At 50.9% G+C, this 22,848-nt stretch overlaps 11 protein-coding genes across 12 annotated transcripts in view; 7 read left to right on the forward strand and 4 right to left on the reverse strand.

Moving 5' to 3' along the window:
* Window positions 1-588, forward strand: part of H257_07655 (hypothetical protein) — a gene marked incomplete at both ends in the record, with an annotated part of 704 nt that extends 116 nt beyond the window's left edge. Inside the window, 2 exons of the mRNA XM_009833244.1 lie at window positions 89-246; window positions 333-588. Of these exons, the coding sequence (XP_009831546.1) occupies window positions 89-246; window positions 333-588 (414 nt within the window). The remainder of the gene's footprint in view (window positions 1-88; window positions 247-332) is intronic.
* Window positions 589-2,226: 1,638 nt separating this feature from the next.
* Window positions 2,227-2,709, forward strand: H257_07656 (hypothetical protein; the record flags this gene model as incomplete). Its single annotated transcript, XM_009833245.1, has 1 exon — window positions 2,227-2,709. The coding sequence occupies one exon, from the start codon at window positions 2,227-2,229 to the stop codon at window positions 2,707-2,709; it is 483 nt and encodes a 160-aa protein (XP_009831547.1).
* A 176-nt stretch (window positions 2,710-2,885) lies between these two features.
* On the reverse strand, window positions 2,886-3,575 carry H257_07657 (hypothetical protein; the record flags this gene model as incomplete). Its single annotated transcript, XM_009833246.1, has 2 exons — window positions 2,886-3,067; window positions 3,119-3,575. The coding sequence occupies 2 exons, from the start codon at window positions 3,573-3,575 to the stop codon at window positions 2,886-2,888; spliced, it is 639 nt and encodes a 212-aa protein (XP_009831548.1).
* A 1,232-nt stretch (window positions 3,576-4,807) lies between these two features.
* H257_07658 (hypothetical protein) lies at window positions 4,808-5,212 on the forward strand (the record flags this gene model as incomplete). Its single annotated transcript, XM_009833247.1, has 1 exon — window positions 4,808-5,212. The coding sequence occupies one exon, from the start codon at window positions 4,808-4,810 to the stop codon at window positions 5,210-5,212; it is 405 nt and encodes a 134-aa protein (XP_009831549.1).
* A 1,449-nt stretch (window positions 5,213-6,661) lies between these two features.
* Window positions 6,662-7,173, forward strand: H257_07659 (hypothetical protein; the record flags this gene model as incomplete). Its single annotated transcript, XM_009833248.1, has 2 exons — window positions 6,662-6,753; window positions 6,918-7,173. 2 exons carry the CDS (start codon window positions 6,662-6,664, stop codon window positions 7,171-7,173), a joined length of 348 nt encoding a protein of 115 aa, XP_009831550.1.
* Window positions 7,174-7,320: 147 nt separating this feature from the next.
* Window positions 7,321-7,810, forward strand: H257_07660 (hypothetical protein; the record flags this gene model as incomplete). Its single annotated transcript, XM_009833249.1, has 3 exons — window positions 7,321-7,384; window positions 7,440-7,540; window positions 7,610-7,810. 3 exons carry the CDS (start codon window positions 7,321-7,323, stop codon window positions 7,808-7,810), a joined length of 366 nt encoding a protein of 121 aa, XP_009831551.1.
* Window positions 7,811-8,693: 883 nt separating this feature from the next.
* H257_07661 (hypothetical protein) lies at window positions 8,694-10,597 on the reverse strand. Its single transcript, XM_009833250.1, has one exon. The coding sequence runs from the start codon at window positions 10,553-10,555 to the stop codon at window positions 8,804-8,806; it is 1,752 nt and encodes a 583-aa protein (XP_009831552.1). The 5' UTR covers window positions 10,556-10,597; the 3' UTR covers window positions 8,694-8,803.
* A 442-nt stretch (window positions 10,598-11,039) lies between these two features.
* H257_07662 lies at window positions 11,040-14,506 on the forward strand. Of its 2 annotated transcripts, XM_009833251.1 has the most exons (5): window positions 11,040-12,511; window positions 12,875-13,006; window positions 13,080-13,784; window positions 14,006-14,078; window positions 14,158-14,506. In XM_009833251.1, exons 1-5 carry the CDS (start codon window positions 11,074-11,076, stop codon window positions 14,414-14,416), a joined length of 2,607 nt encoding a protein of 868 aa, XP_009831553.1. In that variant the 5' UTR covers window positions 11,040-11,073; the 3' UTR covers window positions 14,417-14,506. The 2 variants fall into 2 exon arrangements, with proteins under 2 accessions (XP_009831553.1, XP_009831554.1); XM_009833252.1 differs by having other exon boundaries at window positions 13,080-14,078.
* Window positions 14,507-14,760: 254 nt separating this feature from the next.
* On the reverse strand, window positions 14,761-15,772 carry H257_07663 (hypothetical protein). The gene has a single exon (XM_009833253.1). It carries the CDS (start codon window positions 15,610-15,612, stop codon window positions 14,938-14,940), a length of 675 nt encoding a protein of 224 aa, XP_009831555.1. The 5' UTR covers window positions 15,613-15,772; the 3' UTR covers window positions 14,761-14,937.
* A 729-nt stretch (window positions 15,773-16,501) lies between these two features.
* On the forward strand, window positions 16,502-17,086 carry H257_07664 (hypothetical protein). Its single transcript, XM_009833254.1, has 2 exons — window positions 16,502-16,626; window positions 16,676-17,086. The coding sequence occupies exons 1-2, from the start codon at window positions 16,546-16,548 to the stop codon at window positions 16,958-16,960; spliced, it is 366 nt and encodes a 121-aa protein (XP_009831556.1). The 5' UTR covers window positions 16,502-16,545; the 3' UTR covers window positions 16,961-17,086.
* Window positions 17,087-17,200: 114 nt separating this feature from the next.
* On the reverse strand, window positions 17,201-22,472 carry H257_07665 (hypothetical protein). The gene is made up of 8 exons (XM_009833255.1): window positions 21,774-22,472; window positions 21,053-21,724; window positions 20,068-20,284; window positions 19,752-19,997; window positions 18,739-19,431; window positions 18,303-18,374; window positions 17,771-18,246; window positions 17,201-17,709 (listed from the first exon to the last, which is right to left on the reverse strand). The coding sequence occupies exons 1-8, from the start codon at window positions 22,410-22,412 to the stop codon at window positions 17,326-17,328; spliced, it is 3,399 nt and encodes a 1,132-aa protein (XP_009831557.1). The 5' UTR covers window positions 22,413-22,472; the 3' UTR covers window positions 17,201-17,325.
* Window positions 22,473-22,848: the final 376 nt, after the last annotated feature.

Raw genomic sequence — 22,848 nt, forward strand, 5'->3', positions numbered from 1 at the left:
GGCGAAGTTGTACAATTCCGTCCAAACGGCAAGTACTGACAGTTAGTCGGACGAATGGAGGGTCAACCTGACCTTTGTGTTTGGTTAGGTGGTGGAAGAGATCACAGCCAACACGCGCCTGTTTCACAAGACCACGCCCAAAGGCATGTTCGTGAACAGGCTCCAAGGCCACTTCGTCGAAGCCAACCGGTTCGTCATGGTCACTCGGGGAGTCGATGAGGACGAAGCTTACGTGTGTGACCCCCAGTACAATCAGCAGCACTACATGTCGTGGTGTGTATTTAGTTCGGGGGTTGTTCGGGACGAGGGCTTAGCTCTTTCGTTGCATGTAGGACCGAGGTGCGGCAGATATCGCCAACACACATCTTGCTGCGATTTGTCAGCCATGTGTCGCAGATATTTCAACCTGCCACCGGGTTTGTGAGTGTGGACGAGCAGGCGACGTTGAAGGGCGTCGATGTGATGGACGTCGACGACGGCCTCAAGGATGAGTACGTGCGACGCGAACTGATCCGACGGAGGCATGCGGAGCTCTTGCCTTGGCGACAACATTTAATGGAGAGGATGCACCAGAACGCGACAAACTAATCAAAATTCGTATTGTGCTTTCAAGCTAAATTTGGTATTTTCGACGAATGACGTCAAATGCACCTGAAATCGTCGAGACGTTATTTTACTTGAAATAAATATACTCGTTCTCTGTCCGATGCAATGTTGAACTCTTTGTGAAATGGAGAAGCTTGGCAATCCACCGAATGCACCCACCTGCAATTTGATTGGTCGAAAGGTCTAAAATTTCATTGGCTACTTCGGTCCGTCGATTACTGCGTCGATTCGATTGGCAGCCCCAGTCCATTTATTATATTTTGACAGTGAAATCGAATTACCATTGGGGTAATACGAGGCGTTTTTGGACGAAATACATTTTAGGGTGCGTTTGGTAACATGGAGGTAATAAATACCACTTGGAATTATGATGGATTTGGGTTAAAACTCTGCAAGTAAGCAAGGCATGTTCCAATTCGTATCAGATACACTGTAGTACTGGTACTGTACTATAGTTTCCTACTTTTTCTACGATTTTTTACGCAACTCACTGTACCAAAAATAGAAAAAGAGGTCCTTGACGTCTTTTTCTAAATCGTGAAATAAAAAGAGGTAAATCGATTTTCATTGGCTCATGCTACTAGTATTTCTGAAAATTATTTGGAACTACCCCTTAATAGTATACTCGTACTATTTTTGGCCCCAAGTTTCGGCCAGGTTATTGTAAACGACGGTGACCCGCTCACTCTTATTCAAAGGGTGCAGTTCACATGGCCAGGCACGATGCAAATGTTTCGGCGCCTGGTCGAGTCCAACATGCAGACGGTGCTCTGCCACAATCACATCGAAATGGCAAGTACTTCGAAGTACTTATCTTTCTCCTAAAAATAACCTCTGAAGCTTTATAGAGTCCGGAACTTACAGTTTGTACCAGAATCCCTCATTTTGGCGATTCGAATCCTCGACTGTGATTGGTCAGATCTGTTGACTTGGTGCAGACTTTTTTGTTGGCACTTCGAATCGAACGTGGAGGATCGATGGCCCACATGAAGTGGAGGTCAATCAAAGCCGCCGTGGAGCGAATAAGTTAATGACAACCTCCATCTTTATGCATAGTGACGTAGAATCCCGTGCACCATCACATCTACTGTAGGCACTTGTAGGAACTAGGCGCCGTCCGATGCCGCAGCTTAGTCGGCCGGAGTTGCACCAGTGACTGATCGACGATATCTTCGAAGCACCAGAAAAGTACTGGTATAGAAGCATTCCTCTGCAGCTGGCTCTTTGGTGCCAGTTGCCGAGGCGTGCAACTTTAGATGCAAGCCACACCTTGCCTTCGTAGCTACGCCTTTCCGAACGTCCTACAGATAGAACAACTGACAGCATCTGTGAACTAACACAACACGAGTTTCAATCAATTCAATGCTTCGAATGCCTCTGTCGTCCCTACTAGCCCCAAAGCTTCAACGGCAAATGACCCATGACAATAGAGAGGTTTCGCAACTCATCTTTACATTACCCTCATCATCACAATCTCGACAAATATCGTTTTCAGGACAATGATAATGACAAAATAATTTACGTTTCGCAACTTATCCTCATCCGTGTCATTGCACTGCCTCCGGTTAAAGAAGTTATTCGGATATATTCGTTGGGTGTTGGTGTCGCCACATTGCGACCATGTCAATCACACAGCGTAACCTCATGGAGCTTGCCCCCTTTGCCAAGACAGCGCGTCAACGAGCCACCCTACATGCACTGATCGCTGCATATGTCATCGAAAGACCACTCATTCCAGCCATTCGCTTCAACCTCGACGCAACAACGAATGCCACTGCCATCCTCGACTATCGCTTTGACATCGCTGGTGTGAAGGAGTTGGGTTTTGTTCTGGGTTTACCTGCTGTCATCATCACACCCAAACGCGTACGCGTACACCGAGAAGAGGCCATGTGTGTGTTGTTGGGCCGTTTGGCGTTTCCTGTGCGGTTCCACACCATGACAAAGACCTTTGGCCGATCACGCTCCTCTCTGTGCGACATCTTTTTACACCTCGTCAACGAATTGTACGCTCGGTGGGGATCGCTGTTGTTTTTTAACAAGAAGGTGGTCGTACATTACCTTCAAAATGTTGTCGAAAATCCGGCTCTCCCCTGTGGCTAAAGTAGTAGCCATTGCAATGCTGTTGACTAATTGCCATTGCTGCTATTTTGGTGGAAACCAAATAAGCAATTTTTTCAACTTGACACCGCCAGGCTTGCGCAAGTATCTCGATACATTGGAAATAATTGAAATCTAATATATCATATTGTTTGTTAAAGAGCTTCCGTTCATTAGAGTTAATTCGACTTTTCAACTACCAATTTCATAAGCTCAATGAATGATTGCTGCTGCTGGCGAAACTGTTCAGCCATTGATTGCTGCTGTCGCCCAAGTTGTTCAGCCAAAAGCTGCCGGTCTAACCGACGCTCCTCGACTTCAGTTTCAAACTTTTCACGTTGAAACTGCAGGTCGGCTTGGGCTTGCTCATGCATGAGTGTAAAAACATTCATGAATTTACCTCCACCTGTACCAGCGTCGTCGGCATCCTTATCTCGCTTTCGTTTTCCCAAGGATACCAAGGCTTCGGCGCGGACTTGACTTCCCATCGCTTCCATTTGCTCGGCCGTATGCCGAGTTTCATCGGCACGTTGTGCTTCTGCGCCTTTGATGTCGTCGTATGACGCCAAGAGGTCATCAAGGAGCACTGTCTTCTCGCTAACGTCTTCTGCAACACCGGACGCTCTTTGGGACTGATTGTTTGCCTTTCGATGGGCATCCAGCAAAAGCATGAAGCGGTTGCATGCCCTCTTGGCATCGATGTCACTGCGTCGGAAGTCATCAGCCATTTCCAAGGCCGAAGCAACGTCAGCCCAACGTTCCATGACGTGTCCTCGTCGGGCTTGGAACGGCATTTCCAGCGACACTTGGCGAAGGAGCATAACGTCGTCGTCTTCAGTGAAATTGCGGCGCTTCGTCGGGGTGGCCATGGGTGCGATTATCCGCCAAACGGGCTGTGAGGACAATGACGATTGTCATCACAATAGTTCAAATCCAATGATTCCGAATAAGTTTTCACAGTATCATTAATTAGTTTTGACAGGGACACTTCCGCTTTTGGCAGAAGCAGTTGAGGATAATGATAAAGATGAGTTGCGAAACCTCTCTATTCTGACAATGACCTCGCCGATTATCCACGAAGTCCACGAATTTGGCTCCATCTAGTCTATGGATAGAGAAAAAATGTTAATATCTCCGAAATCGTCGATATAAAATTCCTTACTTTTACTCTGCTTTCAATTTTTACGGAATAAGAAAAAGAGAAGTCATCACCGAAATCTCCCTAATGAGGGAATTATTCTACTACTTTTTATGAACGACGTCTCTCGAGCACCAGTCCCACTCAGCCCAATAACAGTGGTCACACCCGATTTGTTAGCCCGGATCACGTAAATCATACTTCGAGTACCATGACTTTTGATCAGCTTAACTTGGTGTTCTGACTTGTTACCAAGCGTCCTTGCGAGTATACTACACCGTTGAAGGTATTAGTTAGTCACAAACCATGGTGGTACATCGTTGAGTTAGCCTAGTTGGCGATATGTACTGTATCTTTCCCTCGAGACACACAACAATGCGTCTTGAAACGGCGTCGCCTGCCTTCAATTGCGTCATGACGTAATACCGAGCGCGTTCGAGCCCCGTGCACTTCTCGGTGGGGTGGGGTCGACAACCCTGCGCATATTGACGTCCATGCGAAGTCGCGTATCCTCAAACTTTCGACGAGAGATGCCACTGCTGAAGATACTGCCTACACGACTCCATGTTACCATTAGCCTGGCTAAGGCTGAGGCTAACGTTCATGGGTGTCGACACCCGTCGTTGCGACTCCCACTTTTTCAAAGCCGTGGTCGTTGGTTGTCAAACAGGTGCACGCCAACCCGTACATTGTACTTCAATCTTATCACAAGTCAATCTCGGAAGACGAGAAAGTGCTCAGGCAGATGGTCTCAGGTGGACTCGACACCATAGTTGCTTCAATCGTGCCCAAACTCCACTGATGATGCCAAGAAACTTGACCGGCCGCGGGGCATCCCATCTGATGGGTTGCTTCAACCCACCACTTTGTTTCGTGAGACAAGCACACCACCGTCAACGATCTCGACTTCAAAACAATACTGTCGACACTTTGCAATTTTCTACTGCTTCCATCCACTCGAACATGGTTGATATCGACGTACTGGTGCGCCGCTTTTGCAGTATGGAGGCACACTTTCGACACGTGCAGCAATGCCGCATGGACGATGACGCCACTTGGCTCCGCCGCGAACGCCTTCAAGAAGAAATCAGGGCCCTTCCATCCGACCAACGCACATTGCTCAAAGCCATAATGAGGCGGGAAATGGGCTTTAGCTGCGAGCCCACCCCAACACAAGACGACATCACGCTGCCCTCGATCGAAGTTTGCAAAATGAAGACGTATGTGGACATGGTCGAGCGACTACCAAACGCACCGCCACTTCGATTCAAGACCAAGTGGCCAGCGATGGCGAGGAAGGTTCAGCAGCGACGATGGGTGAAGGCCATGAAGATCGGTCGTGCTCGAGATGCAGTCGTTGTCTCTTAACCATGTTGTACGTGGAAAAGTATCAGCAACATTTGTGAAGCCAATCACCTTGCATTATTACCGCGCAAATCTACTTTGACTTAAATTTACAGTTAGACGGGAGAAAGGAGAAGCGGCTAACGTTGCGACTAAAAGTTAGCTTTGTTTTGTAACGTTAGATTCGGTTATGAAATTCCGGTCCTGTCTGAACCTCGCCGCGGCAATTGATTGGTTAAACTGAGGCTGATTGGCTACATTTTTCTACTATTCTCCGTGTCCATTCTGCGGATTATTTATTATAGTACAATAATAGTATGTATACCTTATGGAACCCACGATGTCGAGAGTTGACGCAGATTGCTGTATGGTGTCAATAAAGAACGATTAACTTAGGTGGTATTAATATTAGAAGATTGTACCCAAGTCGCTTTAGATTAGTCAAAATTGTCCAATTATCAATTATTTCGTTCTAGCCAATCAAACAGAAGAAATGGCTATTCCGAACATATTGGAAAGAAATCGGACCACCCTATTATTGATTTGTATCCATTTCGATTAGATGACACTTCCATAAGGTATACGGTAAAGCGAACAGGGCAGATTCGAAGGAAATTCACAATACTACCTAGTACTGTACGTATAGAGTAGTATTAGTATTAATAAGACAAATATTGTATTATTAATAGGATCGGTATGTATGTATGTCCGCCCCCCGCCCAATCGAATCTCGCAGTAACTGAGAGTGAACATCGCTGCGACAATTGCCTTGAAGCAAAGTGCAAGTCAAGGGGAAACCAACCTTGCTACTTTTTAATATCCAATAAGAGCCCATCACACTTGCTTCTTGCACACGATTGGCTATAACACTATTTGTAATATTTAATTGAACTTTACAATACAGTATCAAAATTAGTTTTGGAGTTCACAAGTACCGGTACCGTACTTCCCGCTCATCTGTAACCACCAAAATGTTTCAAATATAGTTACAACTTCATGGGAATGGCAAAAACCATACCACTGTCGTTTCGCGTAATTCAACTATTTTCATTGGTTAAAATGTTTGCCGCGTGTTTGAATGATTCAAACCACTTCTGGTTGCTCAAAGGCAGCCACAATCAAAATGCCTTCAGATATATGGAATGGAATGATTCGTGTAGCTGTATTAATTTGGATATTAATCCTATGATCTGTTGTACTAGTACTCTTCACCTTGCCCTGTTTGTCTTTGGATTACTAGTATTAGGTAACCAATCAAATGTCGCAGCGAGGTTCAGCCCGAATTAATCGATTCAACTTATGTGTGATTGGCTGAAATATTGACATTTTCGATGTTGGATTGGCTAGAATAACTACATTGGTGAAACAGGGTAGATTTGCTAATTGTATGGAGAATGTAGGTCAGAGAACCCATCTGACACTTGGCAGAAGCACAACCATCGGCAGCACACGGCACTCCTCACAACAGTTTCCATGGCCGCGGAGATCAATCACCGGCAATCGGTACTCCAGCGCTCTGCACTCGATCAAGAAGATGGACTAACCTTTGCCTACGACAAACTGTCGTCTGTTAATGTGTGATTGGCTGAAATATTACTATTCTCGATGTTGGATTGGCTAGAAAAACTTCATTCGTGAACAGGCTCTTTGGGTGGATTTGCCATTTGTATGGTGTACTGTATGTAGTACTACTAGTAGTAGGTGAGAGAACCCATCTGACACTTGGCAGAGGCACAACCATGGCAGCACAGTTCCGCAGTAGGCAACTCCTCACAACAGTTTCCATGGCTGCGGAGATCAATCACCGGCAATCGGTCCTCCAGCGCTCTCCACTCGATGAAGAAGATGGACTAACCTTAGCCTACGACAAAACCGACAAACCAACGTCGTACGCGCATGGGGTCGAGCTCCCACATACGGTCAAGAGCATCTACTCGTCATTTGTGACGGCTATGGTACTCACTATCCTTGAATCAGTCTCCTAACGTTCGCTTCATTAGCTGTACGTGCCGTCTGTGATGGGTTGCTGATCCTGGCCCGTGGTGGCGACCAACTTCTTGACAGCATGTGTGGGGACGACGGCATCGTCCAGCACGTTGTTGCTGTCGAAGAAGTTGGCGGTCCTCGTCACCATGCTTCTGGTTGGGTACACCATTCGATCCATGTACATTGGCGCGTCCAAGCGACGTGGTTATGGTACGCTCTCTTTCCCCTCCCGTCGACCCGTCCGTGGGTCTCATTATCTCGTCAGGCCCGTTCATGCTGTGTCTGTTTGCGTTTCCACTCGTGATGATACAACCAACGCTGCAAGTCCTCCAGAGTCTTCGCTACTACAACTCGTACGCCCCCATGGTACAAAAACTCGCCATCGTCGCATTTTCTTTGACCAGGACCTAACCAGGTTTCGTGACCGTGTCGCAGACAATGCTGATCAACGTCATTTCGTGGCTGGGACTCCTTCAGATGTCGACGGCGTCCATGTGGAATGCCAGTCTGGACCAAACCGTCCTCGAGTGGTGGCACAAGTTGTACGTTTATGACAACAATGCCGCCGCTGTGGCGTCGTCGTACCTTCCCAGCAAGCCGGCGACAGTCGTCGAAGAAGAAGACTGCGGCGCGTGACAAGCGTAATGGGATGGACCGATCGGCCGTCCGTCCATCCCACGGCGCGTGAGAATCGAAGGCGCCGCAAGTGCATGACAGAGGCCCCAGCACCCAACTTGACCGTTGGATGGGCCCTCTCGACAACTTGCGGAGAACGCGGCGACCTACAGAAGTCGGGGGGTTGCATGACGCAGCGTGGGGAAACCCTCGGGGCCACGATGCCGACCAAACCCCCCGACTCAAGAGGAGGATCCGCCCTGTTTCAAGCTACGATTTCCACCATGTTGAACCATTGGTGAAAATACATAACCAATATAATAATGTATTTTTATCGTACGTTGACCGAGTATGGCTATTTATAGCAGTAATACAGCAATCTGCTGCTATTGTCCTTTTACCCATAATTGGACTTTAGCTGATCACCAAATCTATCGATCGATTGTTTGTACTGACGTTTGTATCGTCCAGTGGCACACTAATTTCGTTCATACACTAGCGTTAATTCAGTGTTGAATGGTCCAAGAGTGGATTTGATTGGCCAATGGATTCGAGTTTTGGGTTTTGATTGGTCGATCGATATTGTCTGCCGATTTGGTACTGCTGCTCATATTTTCTTTTGTCGAATCGACTTGACAATAATATGGTATACTTTATGTAGTATATTGTTGATTCGATTCGAAATTGGAGTGTTTCGGTGCTCAATCAAATGAGCAGCAGCACCAAATCGGCAGACAATATCGATCGACCAATCAAAACCCAAAACTCGAATCCATTGGCCAATCAAATCCACTCTTCGAATAATAATTCATCATCGAATTAGTGTGTGTGATTGAAATTATTCGTCGGGACGATCTTTACAAAAGATCGATAGATTTGGCAAAGAATCAGCACAAAAGTCAACCAAGCTTTGGGTAAAAGAACGGCAATACCATAACATCAAGCCGTCGTAGTCTTCTTATTCAACCTCTTACCCCATGCATATTTTTATTCCCTCCACAGCATACTATATTATTACTGCGCCGGTTGCCGCTCGTCCGTGCGGCCGTACACTGCGTACGATGTAAACGTAACATGCGACGGGGTATAGAACGGCACGTAGAACGCCCGAAGCCCCCGATGCGACGCTTCCGAGAGCAAGTACGGCTCGGCGTGGAGTTCCGTCCAGTCCGGATCTGACTCGAACCCAGGCTCGTCGGGGTGCGCCGACGCCGCGGGGACGGTGCGATCAACGACAAAGTCGCAAGTGGTAATGGGCACATAGCGCGACGGTTCGTCCTGGTTGAGGTCGTTCATGTGGGGGGGTACGTCATACGTGGTGTTAAAGTAGGCTGGGAGTTGCCCGTGGAAGCCGCTTCGAATAAACTGCAGCCGCACATGATTCGGAAAGAAGAAATGGCTGGGGAACCGATGCCACTCCTTGCCGACGCACACAACCACCATCGCGTGGGTCGACGTTGCTCCTCGGGTTGCGAGCAACTCGGTCGACATGTGCTGGTATAGTCTTAGGGGGGCGCCATATTGAGTCGTGACGCTTGCGATGCGCATGGCAGAGAGCGCGGCGTACACCACCAAGGCCAGCACTGCCACGAACGAGCCAAGCCGACGGGGAAAGACGGCCGCGATGGCCTTTAGGGAGACGGCGGCGGCGGCGCACAGGAGCGGGTAGACGGGGAACAGGAACCGCTCCTCTTTGTGGGCCTGCAGCGTCATGATGACCAACCAGATCCACAGCGGTGTCAAGAATAGCGCTTGGCGGCGGGTGTGGCGGCGGAAGACGACGGTGATCGCGGTCACGGGGGCACTCAGGGCCGCCAAGACGGCAGCTACGTTGAAGTTGAGCGCGAGGTTTTGCGCGTAGAAGTGCCACGGCTCGGTGCCATACAGCTCGGACCCGGACGAGAGCACGTTGTACAGGACAATGTTGAGGGCCGGGAGGACGAGCTTGTGGTAGTAATGGTAGTTGACCGCGAGTTCCAGTGACAGAATCAAGGACACGACCACAAGGCCCGTGGCGATGGGACGCACGACGCCGAAGCGCGCGATCGAGTCGAAGAAGAACGGCACACACATGACGCCTACATACGGCCAGCCGCAGAGCACCGCCGTGACGCCCGCGACGAGCGCGGTGGTACTGAACGTCGTGTCAGAGACCATCCACGAGTACGAGAACAGCATGAGGAGGTACATGACAAACGAGCTGGGGAGGAAGGCGGTGCTGGCGAGGAAGAGGCCGCTGTTGAACGCGAGAAGCACCAGCGTGTACCGACCCACGACCGGCCCAAAGGCGTGTACGATGCCCCGGTAGAAGAGCGCTTCGGACGCAGCGGAGAAGAAAGCCAGGGCCACGCGCAACCCGAAGAAGAAGCCCAGCTTGGTGTTCCCAAACACGAAAATAGCGCCGAGTTTGGCTGGAATAGCATGTACCAGCAGGTACAAGTACGAGCGTAGGGCGTATGCAGGACTGTACTCCCACGTCTGCAGGCCAAAGCCATACACGAGGTTGTGCAGCGGTTCCCAGTAGTTGAACGTTTCGTCACAGTCGGAGATGATGTTGATCAGCGCCGACAACACCCGCACCACTGCCAGCAGACTGAATGCCGAGTGGAAATTCGGAGCCCACAGCCGCATCTCCTCCTGGTCATGAACGTCTTCCTTCTTGCTATCTTTGTCACTTGCGGTGAGGCCAGACGCCGCCGTCGACGTCGACGTGGCAGGTTTCCGAGACCGCATCGTGGCACTCATTGTGGGGTCAGATTGTGGCATGAATTATCCGGATTATTAGTAATACTATTAGTATGTTAGGGCTTTTGATTTGCCATTATTCGTATATTTATAGCCAGTCGAATGGTGTTAAAATATTCCCTCAAGCCCTCGGGTGCAGCATGTGGATTCCTTCGCATGACGCAGTCCGTGGTATCGACGTCATGATGGGCCATCAATCGATGCAGCCTCGCAACCTTACAACGAGCCATGAACAAAACTTGTGCCAACTCTACTCATGTGCTGGTGCCTTAAGAAGGACAGGTCCTACTTCACTATATGCTGGAGATAGCCAACGTCGTCTGTATGACGCTGGAGGCACTTTACCTTTCTGGCTAAAATTATGAAACCACCGACGTTATGGCTGAATTACTTCCGGAAGGTTATGAATATTAACCAATGAGAGCCCAGTTGGTTTTATTTTAGCCAATCAAGTGTCAGTCGGATCCAAATATATCCCACATGGAGGCGAGGCTATTATCAAACCGCGTTTCAGTGCTTCCTCGACAACGAGCAAGCAGATGAGTGCGGAGACGCTGTCCAACACATTTGACGACTTGACGGAAGTGATTCACGAGATGGGATCGCCTGAACGGATGGAGGTACCTGTGCTTCCCTCTGTCGATGGCGTTGCCGTCCTTCCCTCTGCCGACGATAACGCTATCCGGGCCCCAGTCGCAGCCCACACCGACGAAACGACCCCCGTCGACCTACCGCCACCCGCGCCGACTGCAACGACCGTGTCCAAACTCTTCAAGGTGGCGTCGTCGTCTGTGTCTACGAGACAAATTCGTAAACCTCTTGGCAAACAGCAGCAGCAGTCCACCGAAGTCATCGCGTCCAAAGTCAACACGACACCGCCAGTCACGTCGCGACTGGCCCGTCCGTCGTCGCTGCCAAAGGCCCCATCTACGGCAGAGATCAAGGTGAAGCCAGCGTTCTTCCTCGCGCGCCTCCCTCGCGCCATCTACGCGCCGCTGTTTTCATACTTTCCCATCGACTCGCTCAAGAGTTTGTCGGAAGTCAGTCCGGAAATGTACCACATGGTCAACTCGAACTACGCCCACTGGTCCTCCACCCTCCGCCAGCCTGACGACCCCACGTCCGACACGCTCTTGGCAGACGCGATGGTCAAAATCCAAGCCGCCCGCGCCGCCGCGCGCGACGCGCTCGTCGGACTCGGCGACGTGCCCGCGTTGATCAAAGTCGAGGACCTCCGCGTCCTGCGCACGTATCGGAACCCCCCGCCGGCAGTGCTGCGTCTGTCCAAAGCGCTCGTCCAGTTGCTTCGGTTCAGTCCCCCCAAAGGCGCCGGGGTCGACGCGCGCGCCGCGGCCGGCGACTGGGGCGTGATCAAGACGCAGTTTCTCGACCTCAAGACTATCATCCGTGCGCTCAAGACCGCGGCGGACGCCGTCGTCCATGTGCCGCTCTCGGTCGCCCGCAGCCACTTGGATGAGATCGTCGCGGTCGCCTGCGGACCCGACCTGGACGAAATCAAGTTCAAGCGCGTGTGTGCAGCGTTGGTGCCGACGTTGACCGTGACACGAAAGATCGCGGCGGCGATCAACGTGGAGCTACGGGCGCTGGATGTGACACTGTTGTACAAGCGCCGCGCCACCGTATCGCATGCGGACGTCGGGGAGATCGTGGCCAAGTTGACGACGGACCACGCGCAGCCGGAAGCCAGCCCCGCGACCAGTCCGACCCACGCTAAAGCCAAGCGAATTGTACCCAAGTCCACAGTGGTGCTCAAAGTCGGAACCGCCAAGGCGGTGGCGGCGGCTGCTACGCCGGACAAAGCCCCCGCGCTGGTCCGGAAAACCACCCCCCGCCCCGTGAGTGCCGCCCCACGCCCCCGGCTGCATGTTGTCGCTTCCCCTGCCACCATCGCAGAGCACGCCGCGTCGTCGTCGTCTAACACGTCGACTCCCCGAGCCTCCTTGTCGTCCGCGCGAGGTAACAAGGATACACATGGCATTGATATGGAATGGAATATTGTTCTTTTACCCCAAATGTGTTTGTCTTTTGTATGTCAAGATCATCCAGTGTCACACTAATTTCAGTCACACACCAATTCAAGGTTGAGTTGGTTGCAGTGTGGTTTTGATTGGCTACTTGATTCGTGTTCTGGAGTTTGATTGGTCGATCGATTTTCGATTGTCTGCCGATTTGGTGCTCATTCGATTGAGCACACTTCACTCTTCCAATTTCGAATCGACTTGACAAGACTAGTAGTAGTAGTAGTAGTAGTAGTAGTAGTAGTAGTAGTACTGTCATCATGGACGATGCTCATGTTATACTTGTGTCGGTGTCATACAGGCACGACGACAACGACGACAACCAAGAGATCGGCAGTGGACCTTGGCAAGCCGGCTGTTGTTGCTTCGACCGTGAAGAAAGCCGCCGCGACTACCTTGGCCGCCGATGCTCCGTCCTCCTCTGAACCCCACGGTACCCGCACATGGTGTTGGGATTGTGGAGATGTATGTGTTATCTTACGACTTGGAATTGCCCATGATAGCAGTGCCAAAGCGAACGCCGCTGTCGGCACGGGCGTTGCCGTCGAGGACGTCGGCACTGGCCAAGCGGACCAGTACGTTAAACCCTGCCGACGGAAGCAGTGGAGTGAAAAAAGCAGTATCTGCGACACCGTCTCCCGCCACGTCGTCGATGGCGTCGCTGCGGGCGGACCTTGAGGCCGCGGCCAAAGAACTGCAAAGCCAGGCCGCCGCCTTGGCCACCCAAACCGCCCACGCGGCAGCCCTCGCACAAACCAAGGGGGAGCTGGAGAGCCAATTGAAGCAGGCACAGGACGACCTCGCCGACGTCAAAGTGCAGTGGGGATTGAGCCAGAACCAAGTGCAAACTCAGCTCGCGACGCTGCTCGAAGTCAAGTGTGTGCAGGAAACGCTGCAGTTCCGTCTGAGTGAATTGGCCGCCGTGGACGCGGCGAGGTCGGCGGAACTGGATGCGCTGGCCCTGGAAAAGGAGCAACTGCAGCTCGAAGTCCGGACGGCGCACGCCCTCGCGACCCAAAGCCGCGCGGACGCAGACGAGAAGGCGCACGTGTTAGAATGTGCTGAGTCTACATATGCCCAACGCGAAGCGGACTTGCGAGAGAGCCTCCGCGCCGCCGCGGACGCCGATCGAGCGGCATTGGTGCGCGAAATGGACGAGCTGAAGGTTGCGATGGCCACGTTGCAAGCTGAACATCATGCGGAGCTCGAAAGTACGTAAATACAACACGATCGTCGGTAGTAAAGGCGACGACGACGACGACGACTGCTGCTGCTGTCGTCTGGGGGATGACGTAGTTGCTGTCCAAGCTTGGCCAAGATATATATATTCCGCATATATATATACATATATATATAGAATGATGACCATGAAATGTGTGGTCGTTAATCAGATGTAGACTCATATCAACATGATATATATCATGGTTTGTAGTTAAACAACGACGACTGGACCAAGTCATGGACGAAAAGACCCACCTTGGCGCGTCGCTGGCCCAACATAACCGGTGCGACGTGTAACTGTCCAAGAACCGTTTCGAAACGGCTTTCCGTTACATTCGGATTCTGATCCGCCGGTTGGTGTAGGTTTGTAACGGCCGTGCAAGCGGAGAAAGCAAACTTGGTGTCGAGCTTACAAGCGGCGCAGTCGACCACGTACAGTTTGGGCCAGACGGTGGTCCAGTTGCAGGACGACCTGGCGCGGGAGAAGAAGCGCGTGGCCGCCGCCGAAGTCGCGTATGAAGAGTCTCTGCGATGGCATGAGGCGCAAAAAGGCCTGGAAGAGTCGTACAGTAGTAGTACCGGTAGTAGTAGTGGTAGGATTAGCGTCGAGCAGCAGCCTTAAGGTGTGTACTGTATAGTACAGTACGTAAACCGTTGAAACGGGGACTGTATATAATAGCTAGAGTACAGTAGTACTAGTAGTACTAGTAGTAGTTTTGGTGACGATATTAAGATGGCTGTGTTGTTGCTCGTATGTGTGATGTAGTCATTCCGACGATTTGGCTTTGCGGTGTCTGTCCACCGTTCGTGTGGACGACAGCTCAAACGAAGTGGAATGACACTCCGCCACGCAGCGAAATGTGTCGATGGGGGCGTGGCAGTTGTGGGGGTCTAAGTACTCTGCCGTCGGCGATTGCAGAAAGCAAAACACCTAACCCAGACATCATACACATCAAAATAGGCATCGAATAATCTAATCCTACCCGGAAATAAAACGGAAACGTTTCGGCGGGGGTCGACCGTGTGGCTTTTCGCTTCTTGCGTAGCAGCGGTTGCAGCTTCCATACATCCGGGAGGAACATCCACGTGCTTTTGCATCCCCCGCCGGGCACCGACGTGCTTGTCTACACACAAGATGGCTACCTAAAGCCCACAGTTTGAATACATACGCACCCCCAGTTGAGAGGCGTCGTAGCCATCGTGGCGGAAGGCATGCCACTCCCCCAAGCCGCGCAGCAGCGGGGGCGTCTCCATGGGAACGCCAGGAGAGATTTGTTCGATCCGCCCAATCACATGCACATGGGGGAGCCAGAGGGGACTGTGCAGGTCGCAGTGCACCGGAGTGCGACAGACTCCAATGGAAGCATGCTTCTTGCCCTGGAGTTTCATGTCATGAAAGTCCCCGTGCTCGGGGCAGAACGGGAAGCACTGGAGATTCTTGCGGCCGTTTTTCCAATATCGGGGGAGAAACCGCGTGGTGAGGCGGAGATGAAAGCGATGGGACTCGGGTGGCAGTGGCGGCGGTGGTTGCTGTGGGGGCGGAGGATGCAATTGCAAGGGGGAGAGGGGGCCACAACCCTCGGCCGGCGGCGGCAAGTTGGACAGGTTGAGGTCCGCGGCGAACGCCAGGTCCAAGTTGTGGAAGAACATGGCGTCGTTCGGGTCGTCCTCTTCGTCTTCGTGCTTGATGGGCTCGTCACTCGAAGCTGTTGCCGACGACAACCGCTCCCGTTGCGAGTGGCCCTGCGGCGTCGGATCTTGCCGGCAAAGGGCCGACACAAGAAAGGCTGCGGTGTCGTCGTCGTCGACAGTGGCCATGGCAATCGCGGAGTGATTTAGATGGTCGTGAAAGTGGGTTCATCACGCCTCGTCCCACGACGTTGCCGAAGTTGGACAAAAGCTACAGCGCAAGCCCCAAATTTGAATACGTGATGTGTCGTGAGAACTCTCTATGTAAAATATGACGTATTCACACGGATTGTCGAACGCCTTTGACCAGCCCCTTCAGAAGCGATACCAACTTGAAGTGTACCTTCAAGATGGCCATGACGAATGGGCATGAAAGGTCGAGGGGGGCGTGTTAGGATGTTAGCCTCATATCCCCCCTTAACGTTATGAAAGGCACGGTCCGAGGGGTCATATTCTGGCCGAAAGGGGGAAGTGATATGTGCGTTTTTTATGCTTCAACAACATTACTCGCAAACTTGTTTCTGCCTCTGAAAAGTCGCTTCTGGCCGGCCCTTGTGTACTGTTCGATCAACCCAACGACGTCTGGGATTCAATGACCACGACGGGGGTGTTCTACAGTCCTCGCAACGCAACCAGCAGTGGGGATGTCAGTGAAGGCGAACGTAGTATTGTGGATCGGTACAAAACCGATCGAATCACGAATCGACGCTATTGGCTAATCAGTGGATCTGATTGGCACTCAAGTGTATGCAGCCAATCAGAACTTCCAGCGTGATTCAATATTGAATTCACAATATTGTCGATTTGATACAAATTTGGGGAGGGGCCAAACCGATCCACAATCGATCTGATTGGTTGAATTTTATTGAGAGGTTTTGATTGGCTAATAATTTTGAGCTCATCTGAGGTAGCCAATCAAATCGATTTAAATTCCAACGAGAAACCACTGAAAATCCAATTGAAAGCACAATACTTCGAAGTATTAATAAGCTTACTTCACAATCTTTTTTCAGCACCTGCGACGGAAAAGCTGCAGTACGTATCCGGTATTCCGGATACAAGATGCTTAGTGTCACTTTCCAAGTTTCCACTGTCGCTACCATGTCGAGCCACCACCCTACATACACGTTGGCTGCATTGCTGGTACAGTTCGCAGTGTGCTTCGTCCTAGACTAACGACATCATCATGTAGGCTATTGGCGGAGTCGTGGGATATGTCAAGCGTGGGTCTGTGATCTCCCTTGCTGCAGGCGTTGGCATCGGCGCCGGGTTTGGATTTGCAGGATACCTGTTGCAACAAGGCCAGATGACCAACGGCCATGCGACTGCGTTGGCCCTCAGCTCCATCACGATGGCTGTCATGGGAGTGCGTGCTATCAAGACCAAGGCTACGGTCCCCATTGCCGTTGCGTCGCTGTGCGCTGTCTCGTCTGCTTACCACGCGCAAAAGTTCTTGGAATGGGCTGGTCAAGAATAAGTAAGGCACAGTCCACCACATGTGAAAACTCCCGTCCTTGTGTTTCTAAAGCGCCTCCTTGTTTCGCATCGATACAGTATGCCATGGCATTCAATATCATCGACCTTGGGCATCCATCCCCCCATCCCATCCTCCAGATCATAATCCCCAAACTATGCCAACACAACAGTCATATCGCGATCGCTCTAGCGATGTCCGATGGAGCCCGATCTGTTGGTTGCGATGCCGCCATACATACGTGTTTGTTGATGTATGTAGTAACGTTAGTGCTGTATCCTGTGCGTCAAACAATGGCAACACCAACACTGACACTCTACAATAGTATATGTACTAGTCTTACTAGACAACGCGTCTGAGAGAGACCTCTAGACGCTATCGGGCACATAGGACACGGGGTTGTTGGCGACGGATGCGACGCATGCGGCCAGCATGTCGTCGAAGACAACGCCAGGCATGTCCTTGGTCAGGTAGATCTTGTTGTCTGGGATACCACCGTCATATGAAGGACTGATTACGTCATCTTTGCGATCGTAGAACGCAAACAGATTCGGACTCGACGACGGGGGGATGGCGATGGGGACGGACGACGCGAGGGGCGTCGACGGCGGCGTGAAACCCACGGACGACGCCGCGCTCGACGTCGACGAGCTGCGCGCGGCCTCGAGCACCACCCCCCCTCCTCCCTCGGGGTCTCCGCGCAGTCCCGGTGAAAACGCAATCTCGACGCGGAACCGGTTCCCATCCTCCTCCTAACCACACGATATATATTTGAGCGTCGTTCCTCCCTGCGACAAGGTGCACATAACGTACAGGCAGCCACGGGGCTTCAAACACGCGGATGATAATATGCGCCAAGTAGTCGAGCTCGGACACGTTGTCGAGCGCTTCGATGGCTTGGGGGGCCATTGTCATCTTGGCCGCATCAAACGCGTGCCTTTGTTTGGGTGGTTGGTCCTGCTGCGACGAGGTTCCGCTCGTAAGGTTCTCGTCCGTCCGACGCGCCACCCACGCCGGACACTGGTGCCGAAGGACGTTGAGCAGCGTGTGCATGTGGCTTTCGCTTGTAAAGTACAGCCGCGTCCGGACTTGCGTGCCCGGGCTCTTGATGCGCAGCTCCTTGGCGAACGACGGATCCAACCGGTACCCATTGTGCTCCAAGTTGCTCTCCGACTCGTCCGACTCGTCCATCGCCGCTGTACACAGAGGCAAGAACGACTTGCCATTGTACAGACTGTTGACCACACTGGGCTTTTCTTCGCGTTGAATCGTCATGGCGGTCGCAATGTCTACATGTATGAATGTGTGACATCGTTCTCCGTATAAGTGTTAAAAGCGTATTTACCTGCTCGGATCTTGGCACACAGAGCTTGGGATACCTTGATGCCAATGCTCTGCTTCTCCGCCACGTTCATGCCTACAAATCAACCAATCATGATGATATGGTCAAGTCGATTCGAAATTGCAACAGTCATGTGCAGAATACCCAAATAACCAATCAAAACCCACATTACGAATCAAGTAGCCAATCAAATTCACCACTCTTGCCCATGCCAACATCAAATTAGTAAGAATCGATATATATCGATCGATTTGGCGAAAATCAGCCCAAAAGTCAGCCAAGTTTGGGGTAAAAGAAAGACAATAATAATATCAACAGGGTGAATGTCCTCCACTTCGTGCTGTGTAACCGCGAAACCATGTTGTTGAACGATGAATATAATATTTCAAGCATCAAAACACCAATATCGATAATATATATATATATATATATACTGTACCGTATTCCTGGGGTACATAGCACGTGACAAAGAGTTCGGCCATATTGAACAGCGCGCGGCCGTACTTGGTCGTCGCGTGCGCGCCGTTGAGGTTGTGCAGCATGTCGTACTTGATGCAGTCGTAAATGTCGGGTAATTTGCTCAAGTCATACTCTTGCTTTGGGATAGAATAGAAGTCTCTGTAGAGCTTTTCCCATCGTTCGCTCATAAGCGAGTACGTTTCGCCCATATACAGCTCATTCAGGCGGTCGTCATGCAGACTCAGCGCCGCTCTGTCGGCGGCCAGCTCCTTGATCTCAGTCTTGACGAGTCGGATTAGATCGTGCAGTTTACCCAGCGATTCTTTGGGGTTTTGCAGGTCGTGCAGCGCGGCCACGATCGAATGCGTATTGAGCGGTGCGACGCTGGCCACCATGTCCTCGAACGACGTGTACTCTTGCTGCATAACTTTGCGGAGCTTGGCTTTGGTGCGCTCGATTTCTTCGTTTGCGTCCGCTTGGCCAGAGTGATCGAGCATTTTATTCGCATCTTTGTCCAATGTAGTCACAAGACTGACCAGTATCGGCGTCAAGTCGCCTTCTAGCTCAAGGAAACCCTTGGCGAATGCGGCGGCAGTCATCTGGACGCGGCCTTCGTCGGACGTGAAGATCTTGAGATCGTGCCGAAACGTAGAGTGGAGTCGCAGCAGCCCACCTTATCATTCATATTATTGTCAAGATTTCTCAATCAAATGCACACTAGAAGAAGTAAATCGAAAATCGATATACGACCAATCAAAACCCACCACACGAATCAACTGGCCAATCAAAAACTATCCACTCTCTTCGACCAATCCTTCAACACTAAATTCGTGCGTGACTCTGAAATTAGTGTGACACTGGACAATCTTGACATACTAAAGTCAAACAATCAATATACCGATCGATTTGGCACCGAAAAATTACCCCAAAACGTAGCCACATAATTTTGCATACAAAGGACCACTAGAGGCAACCTAAAATATGCCTACTTACCTTCTTCAACGGGGTATAATTCGTTGCGGAACCGATTGCCCAGCAATTCGCCTTGACGTTTGCCCGTTTCAGTGAGATCCCCCCCCCATTTCATGATCAAGAGCAGCTCCGAGTTGGCCCCCGACCCTGACGACGGCGGCATGTACTCACGACGAGGTTTGAACTGCACTTTGCGGTTGATCCCTGCAAATTTCCATCGCTCCAGCACTCGCTTGATTTGCAATAACTTTTCAAAACTGTCGCCACCTACACCAATCCCCCCCGCAGATATATAAATATATATATATAAAATATATATATATATATAAAGCGTGACCTTCTTTTTCCCACACAGTGCCTTTGGACCCAACGTTTGGCGCATACTCTTTAATGAGCGAGCGCACAATATCGAGTAATTCCTGTAAATCCATGACCGCTTTCACTTTAACTTCGTCGAATTTGTCCTTGGTACGGCGCGTTTCGTAGAAATTCACAAGCTGGGGCTCCCATACCCGCGTCTTGAGCTTTTGCTTGGGCGTGCGATCGCCATGCCTCTAACAACGTCAGAACTAGTCGTTAGTTGGGTCTCTATCATATACATGTCCACTACTGAATCTATCTCTACCAGTAAACATATAAACCAGGCCAAAGTAACAAAACCAAAAATAGACCCAAGGATATTATTAGCCAATCAACAACAAATCATCATCCTTTCCCACTCTATGACGAAGGACTATATGTATATATATATACTAATACTGTGATAGATAAGTAGCATCTCATCACTGGACAATTGGACAATTGTGTTTGACCGTGTTGGATACCCGTCGAAGGTGACACATGTTTACGGTATGCAAACGAGAAATAAATAATATTAGATTTGATAAAACATAAATTAGATTTGATAAAGCATAAATTAGATTTGATAAAACGTAAACAATATTAGATTTGATAAAACGTAAATAATATTAGATTTGATAATAAATAAATAATATTATATTTGATAAAACATAATCCGTGGATCATCCCCAAACAAAATAAATATTAAATATTGAAAAATAATAATAAATAAAAATACACGTTTTCAATATTTTTGCGATAAATAAATAGCCTCGTGTTTCGAGGTGTGAACAAGGACAACACAAGTCCTTACAACCGTTTGAATATATATATATTGTCAAGTGGACTGTAAAGTAGTCAATCGATATACGACCAATCAAAACACAGAACACACTGATCAAGTAGCCAATCAAAAATCCTCGCTTCAACCGGTCCAGACGTCAGTATCGATTCATTATCCGTACAACGATATCCGTACGTACCACGACCGCAATCACGGCGCGGAGCTCTTCCTTCTTCTCGAGCCACATGCTGTCATCATTGGAGGCCGTGGAGCTCGTGCGCGAGTGATGCAGCAGCTGAGGGGACCCCAAGCTATGCGGCAAGTCGAACGGGTCGGACGGCGAGCTGTGTGTGGACATGGAGTGCTGCTCCTTGATGAACGGTTGGTGCTGGTTGAGCAGCACTGGCTCTGTCGCATATTGGGCAAACGGCGACGGGCCCCCGCTGCTTTTGGGCGACAGGTTGTAGCGCGGCGATGGGCGGTGGTGGTGGCGGTACCGCAGCAACGCCGTGAGAAGGTAGTTGTGCAGTACGAGGCCGCAGTCGTCGTAGTACTTCTTGGAGTTCTTAACAAAGCTCCACCCGTTCACGTCGCACACGAACGACGTGCCGCGGACCCGCAGCAGATCGAAGCCGCATACTGTTTGCTGGAAGGCCAGACACACCTTGCGCGCTATGTCCTTCTCGATCGAGTTGAGGATCACGGGGTACCGCACCTCTTTGCCGACGCTGTCGCGCATGACGCGGCCGTCCAGAACTGGCGACTTGCGCGCTTCGGCGTGGCCGTAGTTGGGACCAACTGTGTACACCTTGACGTCCGTGCCTTGCGTGTTGAGAAACTCTTCGTAGATGTATGACCCTTCCCGCCGGACCTGTGGACATGGAAGAGGATGGGGAGAATGGGGGGTAGGATGGACATACGTGGTTGACGTCGGGGTAGAATTCAGAGGACCGGTCGCCGACTTTGCGGAAGAGGCGCTTGCTACCGCCGCCGGCGCTGGACGGGTAGTAGATGTAGATGTTGTGGTCTTCGGCGTCTGCGGGCTTTTCTACAAACGGCTTGTTGATTTGAACGCCGTTCACGATTACGTAGTTTTCGCTCTCGTCGAGGACGTCCGGGGTCGGACCGTCGCGGTTCACGATCGCATGGCGCGGGACGTTCACGCCGTTGCGAATGAGTACTTCGTACACCTTGCGTCGGTCAAAGAGCACGTGTTGGATGCTCAGGTCGTTCACCAACACGGGGCGGCGGAGGTGGACGTAGCTCTCGGCCTTTGCGAGGGGGAACCCCGTCGAGTAGAAGCTAAAGATCGCTTCACAGATGGGCCAGTCCTCGATCGGACGGTTCAAGATCATGTCGTCTGTGAAAATGACCAAGTCGAACTGCTTCTTCTTGACCAGGCGTCGGAGGATTTCTTGCATCGGCTTGGACCTCGACTTCTTCTCCATCGCGCACACCCCCACGACATACCGGCGTTGCGCGCGGCTTTGGAAGGACGGGTTGTTTGGGTCGTCTTCCGAGGCGGCCGCTGTCGGCGACACGAACGAGTGCGACGTCATCGCTAGAAAGGCTCCTGGGATGCGTGTCGACACCGATGTGGATGTGGGCCGTATTTGCCGAATATCTCAAATGCAGTCGCCTGGAATCGAAACCGACCAATCGCAGCGTTTCACCAAGATTGGAGATATCCGTGGTTCCACCAATCACATGACTTGGAAGATTTGTAAGTGATTGTGATTGGCTATAATAATTGTTTCGAACAAGCCATGTGGAGAGGCCACCAACTTTAAAAGGCGTGGGGATGGCGAGGCAGCGTCGGCTGTTCATGGACATCAACGAGGGTTGCGGTGTGGAGTTGCGCTTAACTGTAAAGAGGGGCTACTAACGTTATGTAGTACGTGCAAGAAGCGATGCATGTGAAGTACCATACATGCACGTTCATGTTTCAAGGAGAAAACGTTGGTTCACTTGTCTCATCGTTCGTTGGGGATGCCC

Source organism: Aphanomyces astaci (assembly GCF_000520075.1).
Source record: "Aphanomyces astaci strain APO3 unplaced genomic scaffold supercont1.16, whole genome shotgun sequence".
NCBI classification, from domain to species: Eukaryota; Oomycota; class Saprolegniomycetes; order Saprolegniales; family Verrucalvaceae; genus Aphanomyces; species Aphanomyces astaci.